This window comes from Amblyomma americanum, chromosome 8, assembly GCF_052857255.1.
Source record: "Amblyomma americanum isolate KBUSLIRL-KWMA chromosome 8, ASM5285725v1, whole genome shotgun sequence".
Lineage (NCBI taxonomy): Eukaryota > Metazoa > Arthropoda > Arachnida > Ixodida > Ixodidae > Amblyomma > Amblyomma americanum.
Window position 1 is genome coordinate 84,057,782 of NC_135504.1, and position 15,544 is coordinate 84,073,325.

The following is a 15,544-nucleotide window of genomic DNA, read 5'->3' on the forward strand; positions in this document are numbered from 1 at the left end:
TTAAAGCCATGTCACGTAAGACATGTTCGACCTGATGCGTCCTGCATGCGCATGCTCGAGCCACAGAAGCCTGTCTCCCATCGCGCCAGGTGAGCTGTGCCCTACACGGTACGCCGACCCAACACTGGAAGCCGCTGCGTCCACAGCTGCCATTCAAAGAAGGCTCCGTCGAGACACAGTGAAAGCGCCGTCCTGCCGGCAGCCAGGTGACGAGAGAGAAGACTCACGCAAAGCGACGGTGGGGGACAGTCCGGGCTGTGGAAGGGTTGCGGCCATTACTAAACACCACACTGTGGGAACACGCGCACGCGGCAGTGTAGATACTTCGGTGCATTGGTAATCCGTCATAAGGGCAGCTGACGGACGCGCACAGATTGCTGAACACCGGTCATGTCATTCGCAAGACAACCAAAGGGTCAAGTCGCAAGGCATCATGCACTGACTATTCACTGCATAATAATAATTGGTTTTTGGGGAAAGGAAATATATCGTTGGACACCCGAACCGCGCCGTAAGGGAAGGGATAAAGGAGGGAAAGAAAGAAGAAAGGAAGAGGAGGTGCCGTAGTGGAGGGCTCCGGAATAAGTTCGACCACCTGGGGATCTTTAACGTGCACTGACATCGCACAGCACACGGGAGCCTTAGCGTTTTTCCTCCATAAAAACGCAGCTTCCGCGGTCGGGTTCGAACCCGGGCACTGCAGCAGCCGCAGTGCAGACTGCACTGTGCTGAACGTGAGCTGCATTTGGGGCTCTGGCACCGCACTCGCCTCGTTATAACTTGGCGGCAAGGAGGGACCATTTCTGTCCCGAATTCAGGTTGTTTAACATTCTCTAATTATCTTATCGCTTTAATCTGCACTGTAAGCACTGTAAGCGCTCTAGTGCGTACTTTTTGTTTTCTAGACTTACACTGTTTTTGGAGGTAAACGCATTCCTTTCTGTCCCCCCTTTCTTTCAGTCGAGGTTTGAAATAAACCACAACGACCTTGCGACAAGAAACTTCTAAATGCGCTTCGTTCTTATGGCTGCAACGGCCGAGTGTATGGCAACATTTTTAGCGAGATTAATTCATTAATTATCGACGCCGTTTAGTGTTTTCATCGCGAATGCTGCCCCAGGCGACGGGATCCATCGCGTGATTCGCCCGAGTACGCCACCGCATCTGCGTTATTATCACGGTCGTAAACGGAGCCGCTTACGACCGTTATAAAGCGCATTTGCTCCCTGCCTTAGAGGCACGTGCGGATAAGAGGAACTTCGCCGTCGGACTGGCGCAATCAGAAAACAGTGAGGGAATAAAACAACAGAAACAGTGTTCGTGCGGAGGAGTCGTAAAGATAAGCGTACTAGTTGCCTTTGACGCACAGGAAACGAAAAGCTGGAAACAGAGCGAGCGCAAAAAAAAAAAAGGTTCTAAAACCTGCGGAGAAAGAGCGAACTAAGGAAGTCATTGTCATTGCGTTCAAATTCAATGGAAGAAAAAAAGAGAACTGCTTTAGGCCAGTTCCGAATCGTGGGTGCCGGCTGAGGCCGTTTTCCAGGCATCGTGCACGCAAGCGTTATTAATGCTTGGTGCGCTCAAACGAAGTTTTTTTTTTTTGTGTATATGCGTGGCCTCATTTTCGCCCTAATTACAGGCGCGATGCGAATCCCTTTCGAGTTCCTCTATTACCGAAACATATAATGAGACCAGCCATTTGTATAGCTGAATTTTAGCTCAAAAAGTAAAGAGAACAACCGCTCTTGATGGCTTTTTGCGAGCGCATCTTCGCAATTTTTTTTTTTTTTCATTTTCGCGCTCTTCATCATACGGGACAATGCGAAGAGGACTAAGAAAACTCTGTCACATCAAAAGATAAGATTAGGTAAAGATAAGAAAACTTCGTTAGCTTACTTGATGCCGTGGCTGTTCTACGGGAAGTGGCGGCCTCTATAACGAGAATGCGGCAGATACATTAATGAGCGATGCGATCGGCAAAAAAAAAAAGTAGCAGAATCAACTCTGAATTTGTTCACTTCAAGTCCCTTGTTTGCCTGAGTTGCAACGAGACAAGGCAAGCGAGGCATGAGCTGCTCGCTGGCAATTTTCAATGTTCGCCATTTAGCGTTTAGATTCCTGCAAGCCAATCATGTAACGATCTCTCCTTCCTTGTTTTATTGAAGCAAACCCGTTGCACGAGAACCTTGTTTATTTTTAGTTTTCTTAATATTATATACTGAAGATTTATTTAATTTTCTCTGACTTCGCTTGAAACATCGTAACTTTTCGATACAGCAAGTCCAGGTTTCTTGGACGTCACATTTAATTGGGAGGCAACTGTTATTAACATATTGATAGGAATGCATGGTCCAACCTTATGCCGCGTAGCAAAATCTTGCTTTTAATGTTTGTTTCTTGCGCTCGCACAGAATAGTTAGCACTGCCATAGAAAACCAAAGGGGTGCGTTTTTGACAATAAATTTCAGAAAACTACAAACATTCCGATAGGGAACTGCAGATATAATGATTTTTATACTGCAATCTAACGGCATGCAAAAAAAATGCGTTCATAAACAACTTCCCGTTGGAAAAATTCGTTTATCCAGAGTTTTTGGGTATGCGGGCAATTTGGTGGTTGCGTATGTGTTATTTTATTTTTTTTGCAAACGTTATTAATTTGCCCGTTAACACCACAAGATCTTTTTCCTATAAGTTTTCATCGCTAAACAGTTCCAAAGCTTCATCTCCTGAGTGTTCCGGCAAGGAGAATACCGAGCTAACTATAAAATAGTTATAACAGGTAACCTCCATCTGCAAACTTTACTTGAAACCTAAACACAGCTTTGAGGGGCTCGCTGCTGCAAGGGCTATCACCGAGGTCGTCAGGAATGTTGCAGCGCTAAAAGATTAACCCTCCGATTCGGAGAAGCGAAACAGCAAGCTCAACCACCGCGTGATCTGGCACCCTCGTTTTTCAAGGACTTTATCAGAGCGCTGCATGTGCCGAAGGCTGCACTTGTGTGCAAAATAAACGAGAAAAACAATAACGTAGAAGGTTCGTCAAAACATGAACGTAGGAAATCCGTGTCGAATAATTACACCGAGGATAAGGATGCAAAAAAAAAAAGAAAGCGAAGTAGATTTTCATGCAATCGCGCGATATTGAAACCGCAGAGCACCGGTTACACCCGCATTCGAAAATTATATTGCTCGTGATGGAATTCGACTGAGTAGCTCTAATTAACAGACATGACGGAAGCGAAGAACAGAGACACATGCGCTGCGAGGGAATACGTGAGGAGATGTGCCCGGCAGGTGGCCGCATAACTAGAAGGTTGACACAGACGACGGGGGATCAGAGGCAAAAATAGGAGAGGATGGTGCCAGATGTACAAGAAGTGAATTCAAGAAGTGGGCTTAGTCGGGATCGTTGGTGCATGTTGATGGAAACAGCGCATGTGTCTGTGTCCTTCCCTTCCGTCCTATCTGTAAGCGCTGTTCAGTAGTTTCCATCAACATACACCAACCAGCCCGGCTAAGCAGCCCTATTCTTGATTACTGTTATCACATCACATCACATCACTTTATTTTCCTTAAAGACCTCTTTCGGGGTGTTACATAAGGGGTGGGGTTTACAAGATGCAGGCGATCACAGAAGTCGAAAATGTGGATGGACAGGTTATGGCAGCGACATGGTGGGGAAGGCCGTTCCCAAAAAGGGGTCGATAAGCTGCGCCTTGGGAGCGCAGCGCGTGTGTCGTCCCGTGCCGTTGAATTATCTGAAAGGTTTCGTCTCATAACCGTGAATTGTGGTACAAGGAAGAAACCCAATCACGCAGTTCCTAAAGCTGGAGATCCCAAACACAATTTAGGAGTACACGTTACTAACGCCACACGGATTGCCTCCTCATGCCGTTGCCGCCGACTCCAGGACCTCACAGCGTGCCACCACGCGCATGGCACCACGAAGGAGACACCAGGTAACCAAAAACGTTGATTGCTGTGACACCTTCCAACGTACGGCGTGAGATACCCGCGGACAGGCCTCCCTCGACGAATTTAAGCTGCCACCCGTCAGGAGGTTCGCGCCTCTCCAAGCAGCGAGCGCAGTAACCGATCGTGGCAGACATATCTACTCTACCTGAACAGAAATACTGCAGTTGCTGCAGTTGTCAAGGTGTGCACGGAAAATGGAATTGACAATTTGACGCACTTAAAACGAGTTCTTTGGCCTACTCACACAAGAGGTTAACTTATCGTTAAGAGGCGGGAAGCGTGCTGAGTAGGTGAGGGAACAAACGAGGGTTAATGACCTCCTAGTCGAAATCAAGACAGGCACATGATGTAATGCGAAGGCAAGATAACCGCTGGTCCTTAAGGGTAAAGGAGTGGATTCCAAGAGAAGGCAAGCGTAGCAAGGGGCAACGGAAAGTTAGGTGGGCGGACGAGATCAGGAAGTCAGCGGGGACAAGGTGGCCGCAGCTGGCACAGGACAGGGCTAGGTGGAGATGTGGGAAAGTTGTCGTATATATTTAGTCCGGCGATGGTGACCTAAACCGTGAAAAATTCAACTCATTACATCCATCACAGCAATGTTTCCTTCTTCGTATCGAAATGCTCACCAAGTGTAATGTTAGGAAAGGTGTCACTGCTGGAACTTGCAAGCGCGAACGCAGGCCAGCGTGGACGGCGGCTGGCTGGCGACTGCGAGGAAACGAGGTAATATCGGGCCTCTCTGCCCGCCTTTACCGCTAGCATAGCCGCTTTCAAGACCACCACTGAAGGTTAGCCTGCCTTGCCCGCGTTTATGGACTGGGGGCGATTTTTCTGCTCCCTTCTGCAGTGTCTTGGGACGTTGGAGCTACCGAAATATGTGCCCTCCACTCACGCAGCCGTCCCAGCAAATCCATAAAGCGTAGCCCGGGGCAGGTCGCGGGAGTCACGGCCGAACATCCCGAAATCAGCAGGCCGACGGCCGTGACGGATGCCGCCCCGACTGCCCAGACCCCCCCCCCCCCCCCCTTCCCCCTCCGGAAATAAAAAAATAAACGAGCTTCTCGCCATATTCGCGCATCGCCGTAGGCAGCAGACGGTTCGGCCGCCTACCTCTCTTCTCCCAGCCTCAGTGTCCTCAGCTTCGACAGCGTCAAGCGCCGTCCAAACGCGAGTTAACCAGCGTCTCGAAGCCTCCAACGCAGGGCCCTCATTCGTCCCCGAAGGGAAACCACAATGCTCTTGCCGCCCAAGTGGGGAGGAGGATAACCTGCCATCGGCACCGACGCCGGTCAAGCGCGGTGATTAGAGTGCGCGCGCTGAGATCATCGGCCGCAACGATTCTGGCCGCCGTGAGGGTCCTCTCGGCCACGGCCTTTTGCCGCCGCCGGAGAGCAGCGCTATTTATACGCGCTGTTACGCAACGGGCGGCCGCTGCAAACACGCACTTGTCTTCCCTCCCTCTCGGCTTGTGTGTGTACATTGCACGCTCGACCGGTGTAGCGCGAACTGGCACCGGCGGCCGTGAGCGAGCTCCTTAGCCGAGCCGTGTCACGGGCTGTTGGAAAATTGAAAGGGGCATTCGAACTGGCTCGAACAGACTTCATTAAGGCGAAACACTCGGCGAGCAGCGGCACTTAGTGGCCGTGGAGTTCGGTCGACCGAGGTCGCAAGATGGAATGCCGACCGGGGATGTCGCATTTCGATGGAGGCGACATGCAAAAGCAGGCGTGTACTGTGGAATGCCAGAGCATGTCAGAAAACCTCAGGTGGTGGAAATTAATCCGGCGCCCTCCACTATGGCTTCTCTGACAGCCACGTGCTGCCTTGGGACATAGAACCCTACACGTCACGTCCCGTGATGTCTTTCTAAAAGAAGCGCTGAGCCTTTCATGGTTCGCATCACAAAGATGAATGGTAAGAGGAAGCCCTGCTGTCATTGTGAGAGAGCCGTCACCCGATGCTATGATGTCGCAGGACAAACACTGCTCGCAACAACGTGGCACGATGCCGTGAAGACTACACGATAACTTTCTTTTACGGACAGATACAGGCGGCAATACAGGCATGTTACGTCCGGGATTAACAAACTCCGCTCGGTTTTATCCAATTTGAAAGCGGCGAATACAGCGATTGTGCTTTCATACTTCCATCTCATTCTCAGCATTGCCTTCCTATATGACAGATATAGTTACGCTGAAAACACGCTAAGCGTGATGCGCCCTAACAGTACGCTAATAAAAATTACAGCAGTCAAACTATGGCGACTAGCACAGTAAGTCATAATGAGAATTATTTCCGTACTTTGGCCGAATATCAGTGAGATGAATAACCGTAACGCAATAATTTCACGAAAACATTTCCGAATGTCTAAAGAAGTACGCAGGCACAGCGGCGATACGATGCAAGTGCTCATCGATTTCGCGAAGAATTCCCGTATTTTCTCGGGGCTACATTCCCCTCCTAATTCTTTTTACTGCGATAGAATTTAGACTGTCGCCTCACAAAAAATTCGCGGTTTCTCTGTCGCAAAATTCCCTGACTATTCGAGAGGGTCATGACGTAATCAGCACCGCCATGTCAGAAAATCTGAAGACCCCCAAAATTTGGAAATTGGCCATCCTGCAGGCATTCCAAAGGACCCCAAAAATTCTGGAAGTAGGCGTGCCCCACAAAATGTATTAAGGTAGACTATAGTAGAATCCCACATGATAATCCAACGGAAGGCACTCGAACAGTCCATACGGTGATGGCTCATGCATACCATATAAGGGCCATATGGAACCGGTCCCAACCACATTTTTAACGGCAAAATCGCAAGGAGAACATTAAACGCTCATTGTAGACACCGTGGCAGGCAACCTAAATGCTATCGGACTTTCTTGGTAAAGAAGGTCCTAAGGTTTTTTCTTTTCATTGTCCTGTTTTCCAAGCTCCCCAAAAGGACGACATAGATCACCTATCCTCCAAGCAGAAGGAGTTGGTCAGGTGGCTGTGAGAGGAACAAGATGAGGATGAAAGAGCACCGGCACCAACCGCGCGACTCTGACTGCCGTGTGCAGATGGGAGAGGGAGAGCGGGAAGAAAAATTCGGGAGGCTCTTAAGACCGTCCATGAGGTTATGACGCGATAGCGTTAATGGGACCCTTCAGCGGCCCGGAGTCCTCTTTGCATACCACTAGGCAGACGCAGACACTGTCGTTTATAAATTCTCAAAATTCTTTATTTCCAGAAAAAAAAACACCACCCTTTACTTTCCTCATTGGTTGGTGGGTTGCGCGCCCGTTTGACGACCAAAGCAGCAGCGGTTCGAGTTCACAGTTTTTCTTTTCAGCGCAACTGCTTTTGATTCTTCAGAGGCACTAAGTAATGGCGGTGAAATGACGTCACAACTGTGCAGATCATAGAGGAGTTGTGTAGTGACGTCATTATTGTTGCACTGTGTGACCAGTGTAGGGTGTTTGAATTGCCCGCTCGAGGTCGTAACGTCATGTGGTTGTAAACGTCACGACCCTCTCGACCACTCCCGAGTTTTTCTACACGCACCACAACGGCGCGAGCTTTTCCGCTGAACGGGGCCCTTGTCGCTATAGCGTTAAAGGTACGCATGCGGAATACAGCTCTCCGATTTTTTAGTAATACCAAGGCAGCGTCAACCAGGCGGTCGTTCAGCGTCCCAAGAAGGATCGCAGTGGCGAACAGGCGCATGCGCACAGACGCGCTCGCCGGCCGTGCCATAGGGATCATGTCGAACCAATTCGCCTCACCACCACCACATAGTTTGTTCGCTGAGACGAGAATCAGAAGCATAAAAGATCAGCCGCGATTCGTCACCGTGGGGCCTGGACCGCCATTGTGACATGATAGGCGAGGGCCGCACTTATGCGGGTGGCATCAATCATGGGCGTGTTTCTGCTACACCGGGAGTGACGTCATCTCCAACTACCTACGCAGCCGGAAGTAGCGACTATTGACAGAGGACCGAATGAAACGCAAACGAAGCTAAACGTTCTACGAAATACGGCGCCCGGTTAAATTCTCACTGGGTGGCATAGCGAAGGCGGGAGCAGTTTGCGGCCATGACATATTACGGAAAAGTTTCCCGCGGAGTAATTTCCCTGTTCCACAGATGACACCGTGAACGCTGAAGAGAAGTCTCCTAACCGTTCCTTACTTCTTTCTCGCCTGTCCTTGCTAACCACTGAACCTGACGAAGACATGTGGCGTGTGCCAGAAGTCGCGGTTAGACCATATGGAATCGGTGAGGGATAAAAATAGCAGCCGATATCCTTTTCTCTTGTTCATACTAATAGCAAAGCTTGTAGCGACAGATTTTGCAATGGCCGAATATTTCGCGCCTTAAGTCTAACCTGTACCAACATCTACGTGTACAGCTGTAACACAGTTGAGTGCACACTGCTCTGTTTCGCTTGTTCCATGAATTAATTCTTGTGTTAAAAATGACCGCAGAGACGTAGTTGATTCAGGCGTGCACCCAACGGATAACGCACCCCTTTTATACAAGAAGTGGCCCCTCCCGAAAAAAAGTTCTGGCTACGTGCCTGACGCAGGCCAGCGGTGCATCGCTCAACCGCTGCACCAGTGCGCCTTTTAAAACCGGTATGAAACTCGCCCAGGGGTCTATGAATGTAGAGAATAACCGATGCGGCGGTGTTAAAAGAGGATGACGACAAGAACAAACAAAAAAATAAAAAGAAATCAGTGAGTGAGTGGTAATGGCGACAGCGCTCGCATTTCCGCCGTGTTGCCGAAGCAAGCGCCGTTGAGCTTTTTTCTGACTTTTTTCATCGGAAAAATTGGGCTCATCGTGGTGTTCCCACACGCAACGTTGGGGAATGAAGAAGTGGGTGACAGTTCTCATCGTTTTTAACAGGGGAATATTAGCCATCAAGGCATACAGCACTGCTTTTGTGATTTCCTTTTTATCGCATATGCCACTGTAGTTTTTAGATATGGCTGGTTGGTTTATGGCGGTTTAACCGTCCTAAAGCGACTCAGTGTATGAGGAACGCCGTAGAAGAGGGTTTCTGATGCTTTCAGCCACGTGGGGCTCTTTAACGTCGTGCACCGACACCAAGAGTACACGAGCCTCTAGTATTTCGCATCCATCGAAATGCGACCGCCGCGGCCGGGATCGAACCCTCGTCTCTCGGTTCTGCAGCCGAGTTTTGTAGCGGAAGCTAGATTGGCCACGAACTCGCAGGTTCGCCGTGCTCGCACCGCACCACGTGAGCAACCGCGTGGCGAACCACGTGACAAAAGCCAGCCCGACAACCAGACTAACCGGGACTTGCAATCAAGATTAACCAAGGCTAATCAAGCTATGCCTGAGCTTTCGCTTCGTATATCCTGGCATAGCCGAGCTAAGCCACTGCCGACTTTTTAAGATATGTCCGCCTTTTCACACAGAGAAGCAAAACCATAGCACATGAAACTGTCGCGCTGTCAGCATTCGCAGATAATTTCGGCGTCGTCGGTGCCAGTGCTTGCTGACCCCAGCCCAAAATATTGTCGCTAGTAAGATCGTCGTCAACAGGAGTTTTCCGACAAGACTTACGAGATAGGATACTAAAAATTAAACCGGAACAAATTTCGACCGGCTGGGCCCGCTTTTCGGCTACGTACACTCCCAAAAGAAAGGAGTAAATAAGGGGAGTAAGCTGTGCTCTCTAGCCCACTCCCCTTATTTACTCCCTTATAGGCGTATATTCTCGTTTAGAACGTATATAGCTGACAGCCGTCACGGAGGCGTGTTTCTTACGGTTAGACTGAAGGACGAAGCAGGTTGCCTGTTTTCCGCACCTTGCATCCCATGATATGAATGAAGGGAACACGCGTCGGAAATGTGGTTTCCTCGTTCCAGTCCGGTCGGAGTTCTGTGCCAGTCAGGAATCATTTCGTGCTGGCGCTAACTCTGCGCTTCGCTTTGTGGCCGAACAACGCACACTAACAAAGAAATCAAGAGAAAATCAGCCGTGCGGCTCGCAGAGATCCCAAGCCGACAAAGTGCTAGAAAACCGACCGCCCCAGGAGGGATCGCCCGGCGGCATTCAATCAGACATTGTTAACGCGCCCGCGATTCAACGCCGCCGAGTCGGAAGACGCGGTCGCCCCTTTATGCGCAGCCATGCAAGGAAAGAGCCACTGCGCGGCCGAGTCCAAGCCTGCCTGCGCCGCTGGGGCGTCAGGCTTCGCTGGTCGGCGGAGCCTCGTCCGGGGTTATTATGTAGCCGTGCGTAGGGAATGCGGATCCACAGCACAATGCGAATGGTGTCCTGCCAGGAGCGACCAAGGGGTCGGTGCTGGATCACCGCCTGGCTCGTTCACGACTTGGAGCCGGGTGTTCACGCAGAGTGCTCCCAGTATCGGTTCCAATCGGAGGACTTTGATGTAGCACGTAATGACCTGGTTTGGCGCGCCCTCGTCTTTTTTTCCTCTGTTCATTCACATGGCCCTAAACTGCCTCGTCTTCGCATTGCAGGAAGGATAGGCCTGACAGTGTGCCTAAATAAGCGATCCAGTCGTATTATCCGCAATTACCAATTATGCCACATCAACAGCACTTGCCACCGCTGCGTGCGTGCCGGTAAAATGGAAACGCATCACAATTAAATAGCGAGAGCAGTTAAATTATAAAAAGACTCAAGATATGAATAAAGACAACGGTATAGTTGCAAAAACTATTTATACTTCACAGCACCGATAAATTCGCTGAAAGCCACCTTTTTTTTAACCATGAATGTTGATTTTATTAGCAACACAGAGGCTTTCACTGCCATTACCTGGCGTAGAACATCCAACTATTATAATAGACGGCTAGTAATTTTGTGTACACGTGTTTCAGATCACATCTGAAGTGAATACCAAATTGGTATCGAAATATCAGAAACTTTCAAGTTTCAGCAGTTTTCTGGAAGAAACGCAACCGTTTTGAAGTGTTCGGCACAGACCTGTTACACCGACTGTGACTTGTTGGCCTTTAGTTCTAGCTTGAGGCGTAACATACTAATTACTGCAGGTATCGCGTACTAACTAATTGTTCCTTGTGAGAGGGGCAACCAATATGTACTCTTTCAGAAGCCAAGGCTAAGTATAGATGAAGTTTTATGCCAATGGGATGCAGTGCCCACAAGGATATCTCAACAAGAAGTTCATACCACTATACTGCTTTGGTTTATGGTTTATGAGGGTTCAGCGCCCCAAAGCGACTGAAGCTATGAGGGACGCCGTAGTGAAGGGCTCCGGAAATTTCGACCACGCCGGGTTCCTTAACATGCGTTGACATCACGCAGTACACGGACCTGTAGCATTTTGCCTCCATCGAAACGTGACCGCCGCGGCCGGGATCGACCCCGCATCTTTCGAGTCAGCAGCCGAGCGCCATAATTATACTCAGCCACCGCGGCGGCTTCCCATAAAACCATAATATCAAGACTCCAACGAGCTTGGGTGCTTATCCTATGAATCCTTTGTGACCGCCTTATTAAATCATGCGCTCATGAAAACATGATTGGCCAAAGCACAAAATTATTCCAAAAAATATACGGCGGTTAGGTTCGATGGAAACCAGAAGATGTATTTCAGTGCTCTTGAAATTACTTTAATGAAACACATCTACCATGCTTCGGCTTGGCACGCATGGTTGACTTTAATCAAGTGATTAGGTTAATCAGGAAGAGTTGTTCAACTCAAAAAGAGCTGAGGTGTTTAAACGCCTTGCGGCATAAATTAAATGTAGGCAATGAAAAACAAAGAAGAGAGTGTTATATAAGCCACGTAACACTGTATGAAGCCAAGCATGGTCGCGGTTTAGTCCGTGATGCCTTGAATAACCAGCGCCGCTAGGCGTCATTTTTTGAACGTGCGCGCCCTCTGGTAGACAAAGATGTGAAAACGAAAAAGTATGACGCTGGGGCGTGACTTCGTGCGCATGTGCACGGCATGAAGTGAAATGGAACAAACGGACATGGTAACGATAGCTCAGGAGCACAAGCGATTCCATCCGGCGTGCCTCAGCTCTAATTGAGCGAGTTTCGGCTAAGTCATGATTTTCAACTATATAGAGCCATGGAATTGGAAGCCGTCCACCGCGTTGAAACGGACTCGTTTTTACAATGCGCAAGTTGGAAGTATGCACTGCAAAAGCACTGCGGGCTCCTAGGACGTGCAGATCCCTGGCGCTTTTTATCAAAACGCCTGACCTGATCTTCTCTGCCGTTGAGAAAAGCATGGACACTTGGGCGCGGATGCGACACATACGTAAAGTGGAAAGGAAAAGTTTTTCGGCGCCGTCACGCAAGCCAGTCGTCCGAAATGCTTGCAAGTAAAAGGGGACAAGCATGCTCAATCCTTCGGTACCAATACCGGGCGACATTGCCATGAGACAGCGCTACAACAACTTTATTCCTGAGCATACGACTTTCGCAAACACCTGCTTACAGACTGTAAAAATGAAAAGGAGCGAAACGTTTCTTTTACATTCAGTCAATCTGTTCTCAGTGCTCTTGTAGGAATAAAAGTAGAGGGCATCATCGATGCACACACAAATTTTGTTTATTTGCTGTTACTACTAATTCTCTCCACTTTTAAACCGGTACAGAAGAAACTGAAATACGTGAGCAGACGTAGCTCAAGATCTTCCCCGCATAAAGAATTGTTGGTTGTCCACGTTCTGGATATAGGTTTTTCTTATCTCCAGACGGTGAGATAGCGCCATCTCTGTGCAACCATCTAATTTCAGCGGAGGTAACAACACCACGCTTACTTTCCTGTGAGTACTAAAAACTTTGTACAGCCGCCCATCGCACGACTATGCTTGTAATTTTCCCTTTCCCTTAGGAGTACACAGATATTACACTTGATATAATTATGCCCGCATTCTCTCGGCAAGTTTCCCCGAATTACTCGCATGCACTTATTGGTTGAAGTTATCAGCCAATGCAAAAGCCTTGCCGCCATTTAGCTGCTGCCTCGATAAGCGGGCACGCGCTGGCGTGATAGGCGAGTGCCATGCAGGCTTTCGTGAACACTCTTGCAGGTAGCGAGTAACACTCACCCTGCAGTTTGCGCTCCGTCTCCCAAAACTTCTGCAACTCGGCGAAGTACTTGTCCAGTATGAACACCTTGGACAAGCCTAGCGTTGCCATGACGACCGGCGGCCGGAGCACCGCCGAGCTGCTGGCGACGCCGCCTCCTCAAGGCGCCGCGGCGGGCGCGACGAGATACCGACGCGCGACCACCACCCTCGCCGGGAGGAAGGAGCGCGCGAACACACACAGACACCGGCGGCGACCGTTGGGGCCACAGCTGCACCGACGAGCACCACGGACACCGACACAGCACCGGAGCAGCAGAGTCGCGACAGGCACCTCGCACCGCGGAACCTACGAGGGCTGGGACCCCGGGTCGCAGACAAAGGCACACGCGACACCTCCGAGCACCGGCTGCAGTAAGCCCGACGCCGGACAGCTAAGCTGCGCTGTAGATCAGAAGCCGAGGAGCACTCGCGGAGCCCATAACTGCGCGGGAGCGCCGAGTCCGGACCTGAGGCGGGTTCGGACGACGGCATGCTCCCCGTCCGACAGGGGAGAACTCATTCACGCGCACACAGGTTGCCGCTCTGTCTTCCTCCCGTCGTCGGTCGTGGCGGCCAGCGTCGGAAACGGCGAACAATCCGGAGGCCGCGGCAGACAGAAACGCCGGCGTGCGCTTGCAAGAAGCGACCGACAGGCTGGAAGACTTCTCTCTTTCTTTACTTTTTTTGCCCTTCCTCGGGGCCGGACGGGGCGCTGCTGCGGCAGTCGTGCTCTCAAGTTGCCGCGAGCAGCGCAGCTTGCTCGGCGGCTCCCCTCCTCTCCCGTGTAGAGGGAAGGGAGGCCCGGCTCCGCTGGCGGCGACGGCCCCTGTCTAGCCGGGAGGCCGGTCGCGCGCGCAGAGCAGAGCAGAAACTTGCAGGACGGCTCCTTCGCCCTCGCCCACTGCTTGCAATCCACCCCCTAGGGCAAGAAACAAACGGCCGCAAAAGCACCACCGCTGCCGCCAAGCGACCGAACGCGCACTGGCCCGAGGGGGGAGAGAAGATGCCCGCGCTTTGGAAGATGATGATGACTGCGAGGGTGTGGGGGATGGTGTGCAGCAGGTACGCCGAGAGGGAGAGCTGCAGCTACCGCTGCTGCTGCTTCTGCTGCCGGCCCCCGCACCACTCCTCTCTTTCGGAGAACCGAGAGATGAAGCCGCTGGCTGCTGCCGGAAGAAAAAGAAGCGCCCCCCTCCCCTCTGAGCAGCGAAGGGGGCGGAGGAGCCCTCGGGGCCACCAGTGGCTAGGCCGTGGCACAGCGGCCTGGCCCAAGAAGCGCTGAAGATTCAGGATGGTGGCTGTGGTGGCAGCAGGGCCTCTCCTGCTGCCCCCTCACCAACTCATTCCCCCCGCGGCTCCCAACAACCGCCCGCTTCGGCGGAGATGACAGTCCTCCCGCCGCTTCGAGGCAAAAAACGGCGGCGGGCAGCGCCCCTGTTGCACGGACCTACACCCCCCCCCCCCCCCCCCCCCCCCCCGTTCATGTCTTAGCAACCCTCAGAAGGAGCCAGAAGTCGCTGTGGACCCGGGGAGGAGGTGGACTGGGGTCCCTCGCAAGAATGCGCTTTCGCGGGGAGGGCGACCGCCGTGTGCAGGTGTCTGTGTGTTCTGCACCAGGCGGGAAGGGCGAGGGGGGGTTCTCTTCGTTTCACCAAAGGCTCTTCTGCCCTGCTGCTGCTGCTGCTGCTGCTGCTGCTGCTGCTGCTGCTGCTGCTGGTAACAGTTTCGCCCCGCTCTGTCGTAGGGAGAAGGCGGTTGGAAAGGAGGGCCTTCGTGCATGCCACGGATTCAAAAGCAGAGCCGTTGAAGGCGGCGTGTCAATGCTGGGGTCCCTCGCCTCGTTCATAGGTCGTCCTCTGGCCGGGCACCTTCTGTGCCTCCTCGAATGTCTTGCGGACACGTTTGTTGTGAAGAGGAGAAAGAGGGGTTGTTGCTGGAACTTTTCTGTTTATATTTTTACTTTGTCTTAAATATAGCAAAACATACAAACAGCGCGTAAGCTCCATTTGCAGTTTGTTGTTTCTTTTTTAACCAGTTTGCGTAATAGCAGGGTATCTGAGTGGCATTATTTATTTTATCCGTTGCCTCGAACATCTGAGTGATGTCGCACCAGGCTTGCCTCCTCGGATGTGATGGCTGCTGGTCACCTAACGCCCAGCGTAGCTTGCTTTCAAGTTTGAGGTTCGTGCTGCGAATTTGTGATTTCAAAATGACGGATTCACGGTACCAGAGAAGGCTTGGTAACCTATGCAACAGTCGAAATAGCTGCAAGAGGTGTATTCACACGCGAAAGATGCAATTCTTCCATATTTTGGCTAGTCACGTCTCCAAACAATAGACGTTTTAAGCGTACCGGAGACGTATACCGGTTTACCGGACCCCTCTTGCGCATTCGCTGTGGCATTGTTGGGGTGAGGGGGGAACCACTGCGCGTTCGCAGCCGGCGTCCGGTAAACCGGTATACGCCTCCGG

At 51.2% G+C, this 15,544-nt stretch overlaps 1 protein-coding gene across 3 annotated transcripts in view; it reads right to left on the reverse strand.

The window, feature by feature from the left end:
- Positions 1-15,544, reverse strand: part of dachs (unconventional myosin-IXb-like dachs) — a 487,807-nt gene that overhangs the window by 157,138 nt on the left and 315,125 nt on the right. Inside the window, exons 1-2 of one of the 3 annotated variants that reach the window (XM_077635212.1) lie at positions 13,052-13,277; positions 1,897-1,932 (exon numbers count right to left, since the gene is read on the reverse strand). The exons of 1 other annotated variant lie outside the window; for it this stretch is intronic. In XM_077635212.1, coding sequence (XP_077491338.1) covers positions 1,897-1,932; positions 13,052-13,142 — 127 coding nt within the window. In that variant the 5' untranslated portion in view covers positions 13,143-13,277. Of the gene's footprint in view, positions 1-1,896; positions 1,933-13,051; positions 13,278-15,544 lie in introns of those variants that run through there. One more of the 3 variants, XM_077635214.1, reaches the window with a different exon arrangement.